This window comes from Tarenaya hassleriana, unplaced genomic scaffold (assembly GCF_000463585.1).
Source record: "Tarenaya hassleriana unplaced genomic scaffold, ASM46358v1 Cleome1, whole genome shotgun sequence".
In the NCBI taxonomy this organism is placed as follows: domain Eukaryota; kingdom Viridiplantae; phylum Streptophyta; class Magnoliopsida; order Brassicales; family Cleomaceae; genus Tarenaya; species Tarenaya hassleriana.
Window position 1 is genome coordinate 9,414,328 of NW_010960187.1, and position 18,177 is coordinate 9,432,504.

The 18,177-nt window shown below is 34.7% G+C and overlaps 3 protein-coding genes across 6 annotated transcripts in view; 1 reads left to right on the forward strand and 2 right to left on the reverse strand.

Moving 5' to 3' along the window:
• LOC104821399 (cationic amino acid transporter 2, vacuolar-like) overlaps positions 1-4,978 on the reverse strand; it is a 5,548-nt gene extending 570 nt beyond the window's left edge. The window contains exons 1-13 of the mRNA XM_010552271.1: positions 4,493-4,978; positions 3,663-3,864; positions 3,407-3,491; positions 2,960-3,097; positions 2,749-2,867; positions 2,575-2,671; positions 2,109-2,281; positions 1,942-2,008; positions 1,639-1,797; positions 1,263-1,518; positions 683-791; positions 426-538; positions 209-284 (exon numbers count right to left, since the gene is read on the reverse strand). Coding sequence (XP_010550573.1) covers positions 209-284; positions 426-538; positions 683-791; positions 1,263-1,518; positions 1,639-1,797; positions 1,942-2,008; positions 2,109-2,281; positions 2,575-2,671; positions 2,749-2,867; positions 2,960-3,097; positions 3,407-3,491; positions 3,663-3,864; positions 4,493-4,652 — 1,754 coding nt within the window. The 5' untranslated portion in view covers positions 4,653-4,978. The remainder of the gene's footprint in view (positions 1-208; positions 285-425; positions 539-682; positions 792-1,262; positions 1,519-1,638; positions 1,798-1,941; positions 2,009-2,108; positions 2,282-2,574; positions 2,672-2,748; positions 2,868-2,959; positions 3,098-3,406; positions 3,492-3,662; positions 3,865-4,492) is intronic.
• A 3,927-nt stretch (positions 4,979-8,905) lies between these two features.
• Positions 8,906-13,536, reverse strand: LOC104821409. 4 transcript variants are annotated; one of them, XM_010552308.1, is made up of 10 exons: positions 13,409-13,536; positions 12,144-12,366; positions 11,852-12,009; positions 11,605-11,750; positions 11,186-11,248; positions 10,991-11,083; positions 10,533-10,694; positions 10,365-10,450; positions 9,941-10,020; positions 8,906-9,537 (listed from the first exon to the last, which is right to left on the reverse strand). In XM_010552308.1, exons 1-10 carry the CDS (start codon positions 13,524-13,526, stop codon positions 9,224-9,226), a joined length of 1,443 nt encoding a protein of 480 aa, XP_010550610.1. In that variant the 5' UTR covers positions 13,527-13,536; the 3' UTR covers positions 8,906-9,223. The 4 variants fall into 4 exon arrangements, with proteins under 4 accessions (XP_010550610.1, XP_010550594.1, XP_010550602.1 ...); XM_010552292.1 differs by having other exon boundaries at positions 9,941-10,104; XM_010552300.1 differs by having other exon boundaries at positions 10,359-10,450.
• Positions 13,537-14,177: 641 nt separating this feature from the next.
• LOC104821435 (ubiquitin-conjugating enzyme E2 2-like) lies at positions 14,178-16,774 on the forward strand. Its single transcript, XM_010552321.2, has 5 exons — positions 14,178-14,396; positions 14,719-14,744; positions 15,300-15,389; positions 15,476-15,564; positions 16,321-16,774. The coding sequence occupies exons 1-5, from the start codon at positions 14,272-14,274 to the stop codon at positions 16,447-16,449; spliced, it is 459 nt and encodes a 152-aa protein (XP_010550623.1). The 5' UTR covers positions 14,178-14,271; the 3' UTR covers positions 16,450-16,774.
• Positions 16,775-18,177: the final 1,403 nt, after the last annotated feature.

Consider the following 18,177-nt stretch of genomic DNA (forward strand, 5'->3'; position numbering starts at 1 on the left):
ATGAGAAAGCAGAAGGCGCTAGATCAAAGCATGATTTCGATAGAAAAGGAAAGGTTACTCTTGATAGGTTTCTCGAACCCATCAGATTTCCGATGAACTTTACCATTCCGTTTTTTTCTTGTACCGATTTTTTTCCGACAATTCCATAGAACCGGTTTATAGCTGCTAAAGAGAGGGGACTGACTAAAAAGGAGGAAGGGATACTCACCCGAGGTTAATCAAAAGGTACGCGTTGATGAGAATGCAGATGATAGGCAGGAGCGGAACAAACGGGCAAATAAAACCTGTTCAAAGGAATTTAAATAGACCGGGTAATACACATTAAGTTGTTGCGGATGTGAATAAATTTTGGTAGAGGTTATTAGATGCTTTAATATTGTCATGTCGTGCCAATAATAACGTTACCATATCGATCGAAACATTACCTCCAGAATGCCCGAAACTGTGCCTAGCATCATCCTGATCTATCGAGGTCAGCACAATCAAACCAGCCAGAAGAAGAATCCCACCAACAGCAGACATAGAATATCGGAGAAGCCTGATCGAAAACCAAAAGTTCAAAGAAATAATCTTCTCAGAAAATGAATTCCATGTTCTTGGAAAATCAAAGGAATTGCTTCTGATATGAACACAAAAGAAGAAGAAAAAAGGCAAAGAATAGAACCAAGGATGAACAACTAACCCGGGGAAACTCAAACTCGAAGCTGCATAACTTAGAAGGAAGGCCCCTATAACAGTGAACATAATGCTCCATCCAGCGACTTTCCTTCGGTTTTCTTCGCTAAGAGCCCCTGTAAAAATCAGCATAAAATATATAAGACCTTGCTAAAACCTGTATTACCATCATAATATTAGCAAGATCAGAAAAAAAAATCTAGAATTATAGCCAACATATGGAATTTATCACACCAGCGAGAACAAATCCGTGGAAAATTTGCGATAAAAAGGTAAAATCTCATAATTTGTTTCCAACTCTCAGATTAACTTCATAATTTTCAGAAAATACGGACTTTTTCCGACTCCTAGTTAAATTTTACAACGATTCCCAAAAACAAATACACGGAATTTTACAAAAGACTCCCAAAAATTACAATCATACAGAAAATGGAGAGTTGGGAAAAGCTCGTGTATTTTCTCGGAAATTTTAATGCTCGTGTATTAATGTGGGAATTGTTAACATATTCGTGTGTTTATATGAGATTTTCAACAAAAAAAAATAAGGAGAAAATGCGAATCTCGCACCAGATGAGTGGAAAACTTACAACACCCAAGAACTTCTTGTTTCTCGATCACGGGATAATCAGCCAAAGCATCGGGTTTGCCAAGTAAAGGCTGTTTGCCGCTACGGGAAGTGCCAACGCTGGCGGATGATGAATCCTCCCCACTGTAACTAAAGGAAACAGACTCGATCCTCTCCTGAAGCGACGAGGGGAGAGGTACCTCATCTGGAGGCACATATCTGAGTATCAACACCGATATCGCCACCATGGTGAATGCCAGAAGTGTACCGACACTCACCTGCACCAAGTATAGCTCTGTCAAATACTGCTTACAGGTCTAGAAGACTAGATCATGACAGGTTTATACTGGATATCAGAAATTTCTAAAAATTTTACTTATCAGTGGTGGGGGGCTTACCATTCCAGCCAACTGTGAAACATCCATGAAGAATGCCAATGCTGCTGCACAAAAGCCAGTTGCCACCGTCCCTTTAACAGGAACTTGAGTGCGTTTGTTAACTTCCGAGAAAAACGGAGGCAGCAGACCGTCCCGAGCCATTGCCATCAGAATTCGCGGCTGAAAAACAAAGATTTGGCTGACCATAAGCAGGTGATTATGGCAATAATAAACGTTTTTCCCAAAGAGAACATCGTTATCATCATCCGTTACTCTATATATCTATAACTATACATTGACACTGCAACTATACTCCTTGTTTACCTGAGGAAGCATTGAACCCATCAATGTCGAGCAAAGAGCCATGACAGCTCCAGCAGTTATCACAAATCTACATTTAAAGGGAAGGAAAAAAACACATATCAAACTCGTCAAGTTGTGTACAAACATATTTAAAAACGAGAAAACAGTAATGAATCGTAAATACTTACGCAGCCCACTGCATTCCATGACTAGAAAATGCAGAAGATATCGGAGTGTCGGGATCCATCGCGTAATAAGGCACTAAACCAACAACAACAACTGAGACCATCATGTAGAGAGAGCAGCAAAGGAAGAGTGCAAGACCAATCCCTAGAGGTAAATCCCGTTGTGGATTTTTCACCTGCCACATATCCGAACGACAACGTAAGGTCTAAGTTATCCAAGAAAAACAAGTTTATGTAAAAATTTGGTTAATAAACGAATAACTGAAACAATCAGAATTGTAACCAAATCGAATCCAAGCTCGAACTGAAAAAAAAAACAAAAAAAACGAAAATTTCTTTGAAAAAATGAGATTTTTATCAATAGAAATCGAATCCAAATATAACCGAACCAAAACCCGAATCAGCCACCCATAAGTGCAGTAATACAATGGATTGAAAAAGTTGGTTTGGGAGAATAGTGGAATAACACCTCCTCAGCAGTGCTGGCAACTGAATCGAACCCAATGTAGGCAAAGAAGACGGTAGCAGATCCAGCAAGCATCCCATCCACACCGAATGGGAAGTACCTGAGAATCCACTGTATTTTTCAAACTGAATCTATCTTAAAACATATAACAGATAGCATTGTGGATGCTCATCATACCCTGTCGGAAGTTCATAACCAACCCAACCGGTCGTGAAACCCAGATAACAGCCAGCTACTATGACAAATAGCATGACACACACATTGGCTATTGTTACAATTCCTTGAGCAAATGTGCTCTGCATCAAAGGGATAGCTTCATTTAAATAAAAAGAATACAAAAAAAAAGCAACATGAACATGAAATTTCCTCTTTAACTTATATCACATACCTCCTTAATTCCGAGGCACAGGAGCCCGGTGACAATGAAGACTAGGACGGCGGCACATGGATCAACAACAACGTCCAGACCAGGAATTTGCTGGCGTGCTAGAAATGAAGGCAGGCCATTTTCACCGAAAAACAATGCCTATATGATTTTTTCAAGCCCGGAAATTACAGCGAGTTCATATTATCAGAGAATGTATGGTTATTAAAGCGGAAAGAAAAAAAAGGACTTTTCATGATTGAGATCCACTAAACATCGGACAACCCAAAGATACCCAAGATATTGAAAAGAAAAATTCCAAGAAACCGTCAGGAAATGCAACAATTCTGATCTTTGCTTCAACAAAAAATGAAATCCCTGAAGAATACACTTCATGAACCGGACTATGTAAGGAGACAAGCGATATTTATCAATCACAAACAAAAAGTAAAAAAGCACAAAGTTACAAACCAGATTTGGGGATATGCCACGGGCAACAGCAGAACCACCGATTGTGTATTCCAGAATCAGCGCCCAACCAATCAACCAGGCGACACTGCAACAACAAAACACCCAGGAATCATAAGCAAAGGCAATGACTATGAGTAAATTTCAGATAATATAACAAATATACACGTTCAAATCCATCAACTTAGATGAAACTAGCCAAATATAACAACTGAAAATAGAAGGCCCTATGGATTGATATGCAAGTAAAGGCACGTACCCTTCACCGACGCAAATGTAAGAGTAGTGATAAGCACTCCCTGCCGAGGGACAACGACTAGAGAGTTCGGCATAGCAAAAGGCGGAGAGGGCAGCGGCAATTCCAGCTATAAGAAACGAAAATGTGAGAGCAGGTCCTGAATGCTCTCTTGCAACTGTTCCAACAAGAATATAAACTCCGGCTCCTATTGTTGCTCCAACACCTAATTTTGTGAGACAACTCAAACAGTTAATTTCTCCCAAAAGAAAAGATTAAAACGAAAAAACATAGGAGTTAGTGAAGAACCTTTCTACATCATGATAAAGCCAAAAACTTGCATTAAAATCGAACTAAAAGGCTGAGTAATTCAGACATTCTTAGTTCCACCAGTTCTAGGAGCATTATCATCACAAGAAAATTCAGGAAATTCACAGAGTAAACAAAGCAACAGTCCTTTACAATGCAACTTAAAACTTTGTATGAACAACGAATTACAATCCACACACAAAAAAAAAGTATCTATCTTTTAAACATGAGAAAACCCATAAACAGAAAACTCCTAAAAACCCTGAGCTTCTATCACGCAAGACGAAATTAACATTAAGATGAGACAAGAAATCAGACAGAAGAACTCCTTCAAAACAAGGGTAATATTTCCAGCCATTCTTGATAGACCACTAGAAGATGAAACAATATTTATATCTCAAAAGAACCCAGATTTTTTCGAAACCCAGATCAGATTTTGTATCCCAAAACACAATTAAACCCAGAGAAAACAACAAAAAGTGCCCATAAGGACAAAAATATCGGATCAAATCGAGGCCAAGAACCAAATCTAAAAGATAATTCACCTATGGCTATCAAGTGAGGAACTGTCAAAGCCTTAGCCAACTGATGATGACCCTCAGATTTAGCATGAGCAGAGTCGACCTGTTTCCTTCTAACCAAGCTCCTCACGCAACCCCATGAATGGCCTCCGCCTTCCTTTTGCGTATCCACCAAAAAACCCATCGAACAAATCCCAGAAAATTAAAATCCCTTCGACCCGATTATCACAAATTCCGTGAATACTACTAATGAAACCTGATAACTAGCCCTTAATCTAAAAATTTCCCAAATAAATTCTAGATATTTATACAATTACAGAGTAAGAAAATCCTAATCCGCCCGCCTTCCCCTTCGATCGAAGAATCCCGGCTTCCCTCGAAGTTTTCGAATTTTTACTTCCTTTTGGATCAATTCAGAACCATCAACGACCCGGAGAGGAGAAGCGGGCAGTGATTTTGGATGACGGGAACCGAGGAAGAACGAACTTGGATTTCGTATAAAAGCGGAAGAGGTGAAGAAATGATTTATTTAAGGAAATGAAAATTATTGTCGCGTGAGAAGACGAGCCACTGACGTCTGACGGTTTCACGCATTCCCGGAAATACCCCTTATGTTTCAACCAATTATCCCTTCCACCATTCACTTATTTTTATTTTATATATTTTATTACTCAAAATTAAATTATATGCCATTTTTATTACTTTACACCCTCTTCGCACTTTACACATTATTTTAGTAACTTCTTGCATTTATAATCCGTTGAGATTCGGATTTAGCTTGCTTGCTCTTAAAATATATGTGCAATCCGAATGAAATTAATTAATTTAAAATATTCTAGATTGTTATAATAATGTATAGTATTTATAGAATACGATTTAGAAAGTTAGATTTATTTAATTAAAATTTTAAATTGTGAAAGAAAGAAATATCTTCTTTGTTAACTAAACCAAAATTTTGTTGCATGCACTAAAATAGATTATTATTTGGAACAAGCGTTATTTGAAATCTAAAATTTGTCATTTTCGGATATATTTGTTTCATCTGTTTTTGCATTTAAATTGTGACACTCTACATTGTTAGTTTATAGAAATAAAAAGTTAAAAAAAAGGAAGTTCTTTTTTTCTTGTTTCTTAATCTATGTGAAGTGAAAGGAGTTTTCTATTTTTTTTTTCACGCAGTTATTTAAAATAGGGATGATTATTTGTATTTTTATTTGGGGAGCATAAAAGTAAATTATATTAAAATCTAAAAATATATTTAGAAATGAGTTCAAATATATTAAATTAATTAATTTACATAGAATCAGAATAACTAAAAGGAAAATTGATTTAAATTTATCTTAATAAGAAATAAATCTAAATCGAGCTTTAAATTTGAATTAGAATTAAGTATACATAGTTTTACACTCTAAAAAAACTAATTCAAAAATTGAAAAGAAAATTGTAACCTGAAATGAGTTCATCCCTAGATTAAACCACCCGGATTGTAATAGAATAAAAAAATGTTGTCAAATCGGATTAAATTCATTGAAAATGAAAATAAAGATATCGATTGAGTTATTACATTTATGGAATGTATATGTTTAACTTTATTCCAAACATCTCTTTTTTTTTCTTGAAATTATAATTCTCCATGATACCAATTACATTAACACATTTTTTGGCAACCTGTTTAAACCGCTATTTTTTTAATCATAAAAAGGAGTTTGTATGAAATTTTAAAATATAAAGATTCTACCACCATATTAAATTTACTATATAATGTCTATATATATATTTCCTATACATGTAATAAATTCTTACCCATTCATCTAATTTATAGGCCATGTGGTGACTGTTTTTTGTTATCCATCCTACCCTTCTCTATTGCAAAAATAAATCTGCATTTCCACATCAAAAAACTATTCGTCTAATTATATACCAATTATTAGAAAAACTGTAAATATCTACTTTGAATTTCTTCACACGATGTACACGTGTCATTATATCAATGGCTGAGCTGAGTGGCAGGAGCTCCTAAACGGTGAATGTGGGCCCCATGTGAAAGTAGACGGCTGGGGCCTTCTTGGATTCTGTATGCAGTTCCATATGACTGTTGCTCTGATTTATGAAGGGATTCGCCAAGTTGCAGTTTCAATCACACCTACGCCTACACTTCATTTATTTCTCTCAGTTATGGCCTTCAATCGAAGTGGATTTTTGGATTTTTAAAATATAAAACTTAAAAAAATTGATAATCAAGTTTTTATAAAATTAGTTTCTCTACAAATTTAGAAAGATATTTTAATAAAAATTAATTGAAAACTAATTTTGTTTTGAAATTTCTAAAAACAAAAAGTCGAAAACTCAAAATAATAAAAGATATTTCAAAGTCTATATATTTCCAAAAAGATATTTAATTCCGATTTGTAATCTATCGAGAGAAAAAAAAAAGATTTTATAAAAAAGTTTCTTTCTTTTTATTATAAGTTGTAAATTTATATGCAAATATCGGTTACCAAATAATTTTTATTTATTAAACTAATTTACCATAACTATAAGATACGTAACAAAAAATGAACGAAACTTACAAAAATTCTTTCGAAAATCATACAAGTTTTCAGTTGATTTTTTTTTTATCAAATTGGTTTTCCAACTGTTTAGGAAAATCAACTTTATAAAAATTGGTTATTTTTTTTTTGTTTTTAAAATCCAAAAACTCTAACAACTCCAAAAATTTCTTCCATTATAGACCAAAATCTAAGAACCAAAAATCTAAAACTCCAAAAAACCTCTTCTATTAAAGACTGAAATCTTAAGACTAAAAACTAAATCCAAAAACTCGAAATAAAAACTTAATCCATCCGAAATAAAAGCTCCTTCCTTTCAATTTTTTAGTTTAGTTTATTTTGATACAAAAATCAGATTATATCAAATTACAATCTATTTAATTTGATTCTATTGAATTTAACTTTGGTTTGGTTAAGAATCACTACAAAGAAAATTATGTAAAAAATGAATAGTTTTTGTTAAAGGACCTTTTTTTTCCAAATCTTGTGACTAATAATTCCATGTACAATTTTTTTTTTACAATATTGTTGCTAATCCAAAATCGTTTTACTAAAATATTCATAAATTCATGTTGTATTTATGATTTTCGGGAAGTCGTTTCATCTCCTAAAAATATCATAATAGTATTACAAATCAATAAATTCCGAAAGATATAGAAACACAGTTACCTTGGGTTTCGTACCAACCGACCATTTTATTACAAAATATAATAAATTGTGTTTTATATTTCCAAGCAAACCCAATGGACTTTTTTGCATTAAAAAAAATCTGATGCAGCAAAAGTTTGATTTAAAACATATACACGTGTATACATATATATACACGTATACACGTAGATACATATATACTCAGTTTAATTTTACGTGACGTTTTGGAGACATTTTTTTGTTTTAAAATAAATGACGTTTTGATATTTTTATGTACTTTTTTATATTTTTTTTCGAAATTATCCTTTATTAATAATAGATAATTACAGTATTGTATAAGAGAAAAAATAAAAATATCATAATTAAAAAGGAATATTTTAGATAAAATTTTATTTTTTTAATATACGTGTTAAAAACTAAAACGTCAAATAAAATTAAATAGAGGAAGTATTAATTTTTATGGATAAGAACTGAGAACACGAAATGGCCGCCGAAATTTATGAAGAGTCAAAGGTTCTAAAAGATAACGTCACTCTTTAGACCGGCCTCGGTGTTAATTAGTATACAAAATTCTCAAAAATTATATGAATTTTAAAAATACTATATAAATATTTTAACATTTTAAAAATCGTCGAATTAGTCTACAACTATTAATTTCATCACCCATCAATTTAATAATTATATATTCCACAGAGAATTGTTACACAACTGCTAAGCAAAAGCCTTTCAATGGTATAATCACAGGTGGACATTCGGTTCATTACGTATAAATCGAATCACTCCGAATAAGATAATATATAATTATAATGAAATCGAATTGATATAAAAATTAAATAGTTATAATTGTTTTAAGAGCGAAAAAGCAAAATTCTTTTTATAACTTTACCAAAAAAATGATTTTTTATTATTAAAATTAATAATTGATGCTAAACTTGAAAATGATATGTTAAAAAAACACGTCTGACTTTGAAGGGGTTGATCTTTACTCGTCTTTCATTGAGTCTCTTGGTAGTCTATTTTGTTATGTAATAAAACAGATTATGTTATTGAAAGATATACTTTGTGAAATTATTAAATAATTATATTTTCAACAAACTGCAATTTCAAACTTCCGTACGGGACATCTCAACGCCCCTAAACAATAATAAACCTTTCTTAATTACAACTCAAATACGAATCATTGAGATAAAAAAAAATTGATTCCCCATTAAATAAACCTCCTCTATTGTTTCTTTTACAATGAAATGAATATCCAAATAATATTTTCTTATTCGCCCACAATTTTTGGATTTGATACACAAATTTCATCAAAGCCAAAGCGCCAAAAAAAAAAAAAAAAAAAAAACTGAACAAAGAACCTAAGCTCTAAGCAGCTAAACCCTAAACCTTTGAACCCTCTATACCGTTTAAACCCTTTTCATCTAGATGATGTTAGACGTCAGTAAAGAGGTAACCAAAATCGATTATACAGCTCTTTCGATAAGTTATATCTATGTCGAGATCATGATAAGAGAAGACCTATGGAATGTAGATGAAGTTGGCTCAAACCCGAACGCTCTTACCAGCCCGACAAGCCGAAGCGTTTCCACTTTTCAAAAACATCGTCACCCGTAGAATCCGATTCACTTCCCACAGTGTCGTCAGAGCTTTCGCTGGGAAGAAGCTGGATCCTGTCAGCATGCTCAATGACCCAATCAGTGAATTCAGGGGAAGCTGCAAGTCCCGCCATCGCTTCCCGGGTCGATTCACGTGTCAACTCTTCCCACTCTTTCTTTGTGAACTTCTTCCTGTTCGGTGTCTTGTGATATGTCGAATAGAAATCCCGCTGGATTGTTCTGCGTCGTCTAGCAGAGGATGACGGTGAAATCATACCTGTTACAGATAATGAAGATGTTAATTCCCCAAAAAGGTTGAGACTTTATTGGAAAGCCCAGAACGAAGAGTACCCTTTACGAACTGGACAAATGCAGGAATTCATTCTCGAGAATGGGTTTGGTTGATGGTCCAGAAAAGTTTGGACTGCTAGGAAAATGATATAGAATGATTTCATTTGTGACCAGAATGAAATGTCTGATGTTTGAGAAAAGGATTTTCCTTGAGGGATATTGGTAAAGAATTGAAATTTAATAATGTCGATTCATAATGGATTCATATAGACAGAGAAGAAAAGGTTCTCTATCGACCCAACAAGTGATGTACTTATGGTACTAAGTCAAAGAACCTGCAGTGCTTATCACCGTGGTTGACAGGTGCAAGGATGTATAGAAAAGCATACCTCCAACAGGTGAGTCGGAGAAGGAAGGTACATTCCTCGGACTGCTCCATAGTCTTCCTCCAGGGCTTAGTTGAGACGACCTGCTAAGAAATTCAACTCGTCCATGCTTAGCGAGTTTCTTTCCAGATACGAGCTGCCGATGTGTCTGATATTCAAGATTTTTCCTACGTTTTACAAATGAAACATTTAATTGTACAGTCTCAAAATACGTCAGTCTCTAATATGTCAGACAATTCCCTCAATTATATGATGTTTTAATTGTCCAATATAGCTAACCTATCCATCGGATACCATTAGGGTTCATAGCTCATGGAATGACCATGAATTTGAATGAAACTATGGTAACTTTTTTCATCTGGTTCGAACTAATACTATTTACTAAGCTAAAAGTAATCCAAGAGAAGCAAGATGAACTTACAGATACCTTTTCCACGTCATCTTGCTGATGAGAAAGCAGAAGGCGCTAGATGCAACCAAAGCTCCCATCGCCAAAGGGGTATCAAGAGTGCTCTGAAATAGAAGACCAGAAGCATTTAAAGAGAGAGAATGTAGACTTAGTATGAACAGGCACAATAAAAATGACAAGCTATACCTGAAAAATGAACGTGGTTGCAATCGTACGCATTGCCCATTTCACAAATTGGGCAACACTAGCATCAACACCTCCGTCTGCTGAAATCACAAATTTCCTCACTGTCCAGAATCCTAAAGCAGCCCCGGCAATGATAATTCCCACAAAGACAAGCACTGCAACCTGCAAAACATCATCAGCTTTGGCTTACACATTAACCGTTTACGGTTTGTAACTCTTTCCATGTGAATTTCAACCCCAATTGGATATTTATTGACATCTACCTAGGTTTTTTTTTTCCTGGTTCTCTCCTAGAAAAATGAAGAAGCAACTGCTGTTTCATATCTAAGGAGGAAAGAACCATGGGATACCAAAACAAACCCATGACAGACAATTTTTCAAGAATAGTCATTTTTGTTAGAAAAGCAGGGAAAGAATTTTGAAGCATCAATGATAGAAATGGGATGATAGCGTCTTACAGGATTGTACATGTCTTCGCTCAGCCCAAAACTGATCAGAATCATGTTCACCATCACTGAGAACTGATGTAGAATAAAAGATCCAGCTCCCAACTGAAACAATAATTTTAAAGTAAGAACTTTTTATGTAGATGACTGCTACCAAAAAGAAAAGAAAAAGATAATGAAAAGAAGCATATGGAAAACTATACTCACCACTGATCCGTAGAATGCAAGATACAGGAAGTTTTTTCTTCCAGTAGGCAATAACTTCATACCCTGCAAAACGAATTTGTAATGAAACAAACAGATGGGATGAGACCAGAATCCAGATAGGAAGAAAAAAAGCAAGGAATTTTGGAAAGTGAAACTATAGTTGTTTGAGCTGATAGATTAGCTAAAATGGAATAACTTTGAAATGCCATCTCATTTATGTCTCTAAAAACAGAAATAGTATTCCGAACTCAACCAATGTCCTCAAGTAACTCATGAACTATTTTTCTAGTCAGTCGAATGTAAATATATCCCGCAGTATTTCATGCTACTTTGTCCTTAGGCCTGTATGAATGTACTCAATCTACATATAAAGATCAGAAAAAAAAATCAAAACTTTTAGCAGACGGGGAGAAAATTACCTGGAAAAGAAGAATTAGAATGACGAGGAAAACCCCAACAGCCATTGAACTGCTATAGTAAAATGGAAGCCAGCTGCTGACGATTGGGGCTATCAAAAGCATGATGAACCCAATCAAGAGACATACGAGACGCCATTGCTGAAAATCTGCAGAACGAAAACATAATAATAAAGAAAACAATAGTCATCTTAAGGCAAGACAGTACAAAGGAAAATGATCTAGATGAGAGAGATAGAGAGAGAGAGACCTTCTTCCACAGAGATGGAAACTGAACCAGATGATTCACCACCAAACTTCACATCAATGTATTTTTTATCATATGGTGACATGACAGAGCTCCAAAGCCCCTTCTGAAGAGTTCTCCAATCATCTTTCTCACACTCACACATTCCAAGTGAAGCATTCCTGGAAGACCATAAAAATATGAGATTCAAGCCTCCTTACCGATTTCTTTACACTTGAAATTAGAAACTATCCAACTAGGTCGAAGAGAAACAGTAAGAATACAGAAGTCAAGTTACAGATTTGATTTTACCTACCGGTGGAAGCAAGCCTGAATTTTACTGTGTAGTCTCTCTGGAATTGTTGCTGTTGGAGCTAATTTTACCCTAAAAGAATTGGCATATTTCCCCATTTTCGTTCTTGAATAACCAGAAACTTGAACCCGTTCACATGATATAACTTCCTTAACCCCATGAACAGATTGCTTCCTAACGAGAGGAATAAGACTGACATTCAGCACTGGATCGCCTGGACCAACACCTGAGATTTGAAATCAAAATGTCAATTAAAAGCAGCTGAAAGATGAATGCAACTAAGCAGGCAGAAACATGAACCAAAATGAAGATTAGGTTACATGCCAGGCTCTAAGCTTTCTCAAGCCTTAGCCTAACAACTGCAGAAAGAAGGTTTTAACTGAATCGAACAGCAAACTTTCAGCTAAGAGCTTGTACTCCATATCCAATACTATATTCTGAAATATATGAGACACCATATTATTACAACTACTAAGGTTTCCTATTTCAACATGAAATAAAAGAGAAGAAGTAGACTGATGAATCCTAGAACATGAATGCTCTATTCACAAACTAATTCTTTTCGCAATTTGAAGAAAACAAGAACACTGAGCTTGAATCTGAAAGCGTTTCAGCTTTAGAGGAAATAGAACCTAGAGTGAAACCTATCACTTGCGTTGGATTAAACAACTAAATTTTCAAGATTCCACTAAAAAATAATTAAAACTAAACAAAAGCTGCTTCCACCCTAAAGGTACAAAACCATCAAAGCCCCATGAAACATCTTCACAGAGCAAAGCTCAAACTCGAGCAATATACTGAAATAAAGAACTAAACGAAGAAAACCAAAACCCAGTTCCCAAATCCGAACGGGTCGCAGTTATTTAGCATCCCCAATTCGTTAAAGTACCATTGAAACTGCAAGTCCATAGATACAGAAAACGAATTTCCCCTGATCATCCTTCAATTTCCCATCTGTCATACGAAAAAAGCGTGGCCAAATTAAGGTTTCCAAGTAAAAGGTTCCCAATTTACAAGTAAGAGCTTCTAATTTGTGCAGGTTTCAGCAAATTCCAGAATCCCAAACCCTACAAATGAAAAACCACTGACATTGTGGGAGAAAAACCGAAAATTTCTCACTTGCCCTAAAGTTATGCACGAACGAAGAAAATAAAAAGCGACAGTATCAACTAAACACGTCAGGACAATCAGAAATCACAGAGATGCAGAGAAGCAAACTATGGAGTCGGACCGTAACAGGAACAGAGTGGGCAACAGTAACACACTACCTTTGAGCCCTGAAATTTCTCCCAAAGCGTGCGCCTCGATCACGAACCAGAACGCGCCCAAAAAGAGGAGGAGTAGAAGAGATATTCGAGGAGAAAGAGAAGACAGAGAAGCAGCCATGCTCGCTCGCGCCCGCGTGAAGGAAAAAAGAGAATCTAAGAAGCGCGGTTTATGGCCAAAATAAATAAGCGTTTTAGCGTTCTGCGTTCCGCGTTGCGTTGCTTCGACGCGAGTTTATGATTCGGTTCGATCTTCGTAATATACACGGTTATGCATACCGATACATTGTGCGCATGGTAATTACCTAAAATGTATAAATTTTTAAGTTAAAAAATACGACGGAAAAATGGATTGTAAGAATACCGTAAATTTTAAAATCATTATATAATTTTACAGAAATGATCTAAAGATGGATGAATATTATATAAATAAATTAAAATTATGTTCTTAAGGAAAATAAAATATCACCTTTGAACCAGTTATCCTTGTAATTCAAAAATCAATATTTATTTTACAAGCACCGATGTTCTTAATAGATAATTAGATCTCAAAGTTATAAGATTTGATAGAACCCCATGGAAATAACCACCAATTATGTTAAAAGATTATAAAAAAAATTATACCCAATTAGAAGCTCGGTTCAATTTGCTCCGATCAGATTTCGATTCGAACCGGTTCGGAACCAAATTCTCGAACCGAAACGGCCACCTCTACGCAAAATTCAGCGACGTCGAAACAGAGGAGAAGAAAAAAAAGGAAGCTTCGTAGGTGTCTCGTCCTCAATAGCGTGAGATTTTTCTTTATATCTCTCTCTTCCCATTGCCCACAAATCTCGTCTCTCTCTCTCCCCAACGGCGGCGAAACCATGTCGACGCCGGCGAGGAAGCGGCTGATGAGGGATTTCAAGAGGCTTCAACAGGATCCACCTGCTGGAATAAGCGGTGCTCCTCAGGACAACAACATCATGTTCTGGAACGCTGTTATCTTCGGGTGATTCCCCCATCCCCTATCTTTCGATTCTTCTAATTCTGACTTGGGTATGCGTGATCTCGATTCGATTTGTGATTTCTCCGTCTGGGTATGTCATGAATTATAGTTTTCCTCCCCCCCCCCCCCCCCCCGATCCTCTGATTTCGTGTTCTGAGAATTTCTTTGATTTGGTTGTCCCTTGTGGTATGCTTTTAATTTCTTCGATTTTCCCTTCTGGGTATGTTTGAAATTCGGATTCGCTTGTGCTTTGTGTTTGTTTCTCTGTTCTGGGTTTCCATTGAATCTCCAATTTCTCTTGATTTTGTTGGCTTCTTTTTTGCAGGCCTGAGGATACCCCATGGGACGGAGGTGTGATTTCGATTCCGTCGTTTCTCATTTCAATTTGGTTCCAATTGTTTAATTCACACACATGTTAAAGAATATGGTGGACTTTTGGGTTTTCAGTGAACCTTGTGTGTTTAAATGGCGTTTTCTGTATTTCTTTCCCCTTTTGATCCATTTCTACCGAGAATGATCCATTTTATAACTTTAGGGTTGTATTTTCTTTTGTGTATGGCTCTGATTTAGCCTAATATCTTGTGTGTTTCATGATAGTTTCTTCTATTTGCTCGTTATATTCTGACTGACATATTGGTTTCCACTATGTATTTTCTTCCCTAGTGTTCTTCCTGACTCTCTTCTACAAGTTGTCATGAAGCTCTTGATTCTTCGTATACATATCTTCTTCCTCGTTACATAGACATACAATTCATATTCCTGGGTTTTGTTGGGTTTAATTTTACTACTGGGCATCGTCGGTACTTCTCAGTGATTGATGGGCTGCTAATCCCATTTATATGTTCTTATTGATTGAATATTTCTGTGATAACATCCGTCTGGATCAATTTTTTTGCGCTTCTTCAGGAACTTTTAAGTTAACCCTCCAGTTTTCGGAGGACTACCCAAATAAGCCTCCAACTGTCCGTTTTGTTTCGCGGATGTTTCATCCAAACAGTAAGTCACTCTGATTCAGCTTATCCGATGCTGTCCCTTGGGAAATTTGATGGTCTCTCATGAATCTATAAGTTCTATACTTTCAGTATATGCCGATGGTAGTATTTGCCTGGATATTTTGCAAAATCAGTGGAGCCCAATTTACGATGTTGCAGCCATACTCACGTCTATCCAGGTACTGCCTTGTTTCCAATCTGTCAAATTGTTGGATGGTAGAGTAATTTGCTCGAATTGCGTCAAGTGCAGCGGCGGTCTCTCTCTCTCTTTGTTTTTTCTCATAAAAGTCCATGCATATATTAATCATACTTGTTAGAAAAGAAAACTGAAAAAAGGAAAGCATGAAAGAAAAAGACATAGGACAGCAGACATTAGTAGCAAAAGACTGAACCGCCTCTCCAAGTGCATTTGCTGTTGCTGGGTACTCTGTTTTGGCTAAAACCCTGTCTTCTTGAGCTGAATCATATCCCTTTGCTGGTCCGGTTTCTTGATTCTTTGTTCATATTTACACCGTATATTCATGTTTTGTTGCATGTGTTCTCATGTAGTAATTGTTAAATGTGAAAGAAAAAGATAGATTTATTAGGAGTGTGATGAACTATATAACACATGAGGTGGGCGAACGGTTCGGTTTGGTTTTTTATTCAGTTACAGTTAAATTTGGGTTCAGTTATTTAGGGTTCTGAGGATTCATAACCAAACGGTTATTTAATTATATTCAGTTCGGTTCGGTTATATCTAATTAAAGTTGCAATCAATGTGATACCAAATCTAAATTTGGTTCGGTTCTATTTGTTTATAATAGTAAGCTCGATTAGGTTATGATTTGGTTTGGTTTTTAAATAACAGAACCGTTTGTCCACCCCTAATACCTTTTCTCTAAGAACTTGGTTCCCGGCCGTACAACCATTTTACGGATTTTTTTTCTTGGCAGTCTCTGCTATGTGATCCGAATCCAAACTCCCCTGCGAACTCAGAAGCAGCCCGGATGTTCAGCGAAAACAAGCGAGAATATAACCGGAGGGTTCGGGAGATTGTGGAGCAGAGCTGGACAGCCGACTGACCAAAACGATGCCGAGACTTAAAATGTTTCCATCATCTCACGAGTTTCTCTTGGTGCTATTTCAACTGTTCCAGGGTTTGGTTTGGTGTTTTGTTTCTGCCTTGAAGAACAGCCCTTCATGCTTTTGAGATTTGAATCCGAAAACTGAATCATACCCAAAATTCTGGTGTATTAGAGAAGACGTTGATTATTCATGTAAATGAAATAAAGTTAGTGGTGATTTCCAAATGATTTAGGGGTGATTTGGTAAACAAATCTTAGAAATGATGGTAATATGGTGATAAGTTGTAAAAGCTAATGAAAGTGATTTATGTTTATATGCATATTTATAGGTGTATATGAATGTGTGCGTGTCTGCGCTATATATATATATATATATGTATATGTTATATATGTTTAAGTATGTGTATATGGGTGTGTGCATATATATGGGATTTTTGAAAAGTTTAAGATATTTGTATTGAAGTTTTATATTTCATGTATTTATTTGTAAAAATTTAGATATTTATATGTGATTTGTCTTTTTTTTATATTGTTCAATGAAATTATTTTAAAAAATAAAACAGGTCGGATTTTGAAAAGCTATTAAAATTTCGTCTCTAAAATACTAATTCTATTTTGTTACACATCTATTGGTCCTATTGGATAATGAAAGAAGATACTTCGACTTATAAAATTATTAAAAATTAATATGTGTATATTAAACATACCATTATGTATGAGTTATAACATTATATTTTATTAATTTTAGATATTGATTCATACAGATTTTTAATAAACTACAAAACATTTAAATTCAACCACTGTAAAAAAAAATGTAAAATTTCATGATGGAGATCGTAAGCATTAATTCACTAACAACAAGGAAACCAATCGCATCATTTCCGCAACCGCTAACATCTTCAACTTTATTTTTAAATGTCCAAATATGTTCTGACTAAGTTTCAATAGTCAAAATTAAATTTCTAAGCATGGATTACATGCATATATATATATATATATATATATATATATATATACGACTTAACGAATAATAGAATTTATTATAACATTTCCTATGTAAATATGAACCGTATTATCTTGCAAATATTCCAAAAATTATGTAATCGAAACAAATCAATAAAATAAGAACTCAAAAATCACGTTATTGTCATTGATTTCCTTCTCCTTAACTTTCGAAGTCATTATCGTTCAAATATTTATGGATTTTAATAAATTTAAAAATCAATATAAGATTTTCTAGAATCAAAGAACACGGTTTGAGTTTTTTGTAATCCTAAAATGGATTTTTGAATCTATGGTAACTTGATATGTTTAAATGATGTTCATAACTATAATAATTTTGTATGACCTAGATAACTAGAATTGGTGGTTTAAATGATATCATTAACTAATACAATTTAGTTATAAATTCCAATTTAAATTCAAATAAAATTGATCTGAAACTGATATTGAATTCATGCTAAATTGTAAAACGGATATATTTATGTGTTAAAGGTAATTTCATATATATTTAGAGGCTAATTTGAAATAATTAATAAATGATTTGTCTGGTCTTTTTTTTCGGATTCAAATTTTCTGAATCCAACTCGATAAAATATAGATCAATTCGCGACTCAGATATTTTCTTTTTTTTTTTGCATCAATATATCTGGGATAGGTATATTTGATCAAAAGTATCTGTTATATAATTTAAGAAAAAAATACTAATACATCATTTTAAAAATA

What these genes read in the sequence shown, in the direction of transcription:
- LOC104821409 (XM_010552283.1), bottom strand. Translation starts at nt 13,526, where the DNA reads ATGGCTGCTTCTCTGTCTTCTCTTTCTCCTCGAATATCTCTTCTACTC. An exon ending in TTCTAATTCTTCTTTTCCAG is followed by an intron (nt 11,249 to 11,604) that starts GTAATTTTCTCC and finishes TTCGTTTTGCAG; the next exon opens with GGTATGAAGTTATTGCCTAC. An exon ending in ATGACGTGGAAAAGGTATCT is followed by an intron (nt 10,105 to 10,358) that starts GTAAGTTCATCT and finishes TGTAAAACGTAG; the next exon opens with GAAAAATCTTGAATATCAGA.
- LOC104821435 (XM_010552321.2), top strand. Translation starts at nt 14,272, where the DNA reads ATGTCGACGCCGGCGAGGAAGCGGCTGATGAGGGATTTCAAGAGGCTT. An exon ending in GGATACCCCATGGGACGGAG is followed by an intron (nt 14,745 to 15,299) that starts GTGTGATTTCGA and finishes GCGCTTCTTCAG; the next exon opens with GAACTTTTAAGTTAACCCTC. An exon ending in CCATACTCACGTCTATCCAG is followed by an intron (nt 15,565 to 16,320) that starts GTACTGCCTTGT and finishes TTTTCTTGGCAG; the next exon opens with TCTCTGCTATGTGATCCGAA.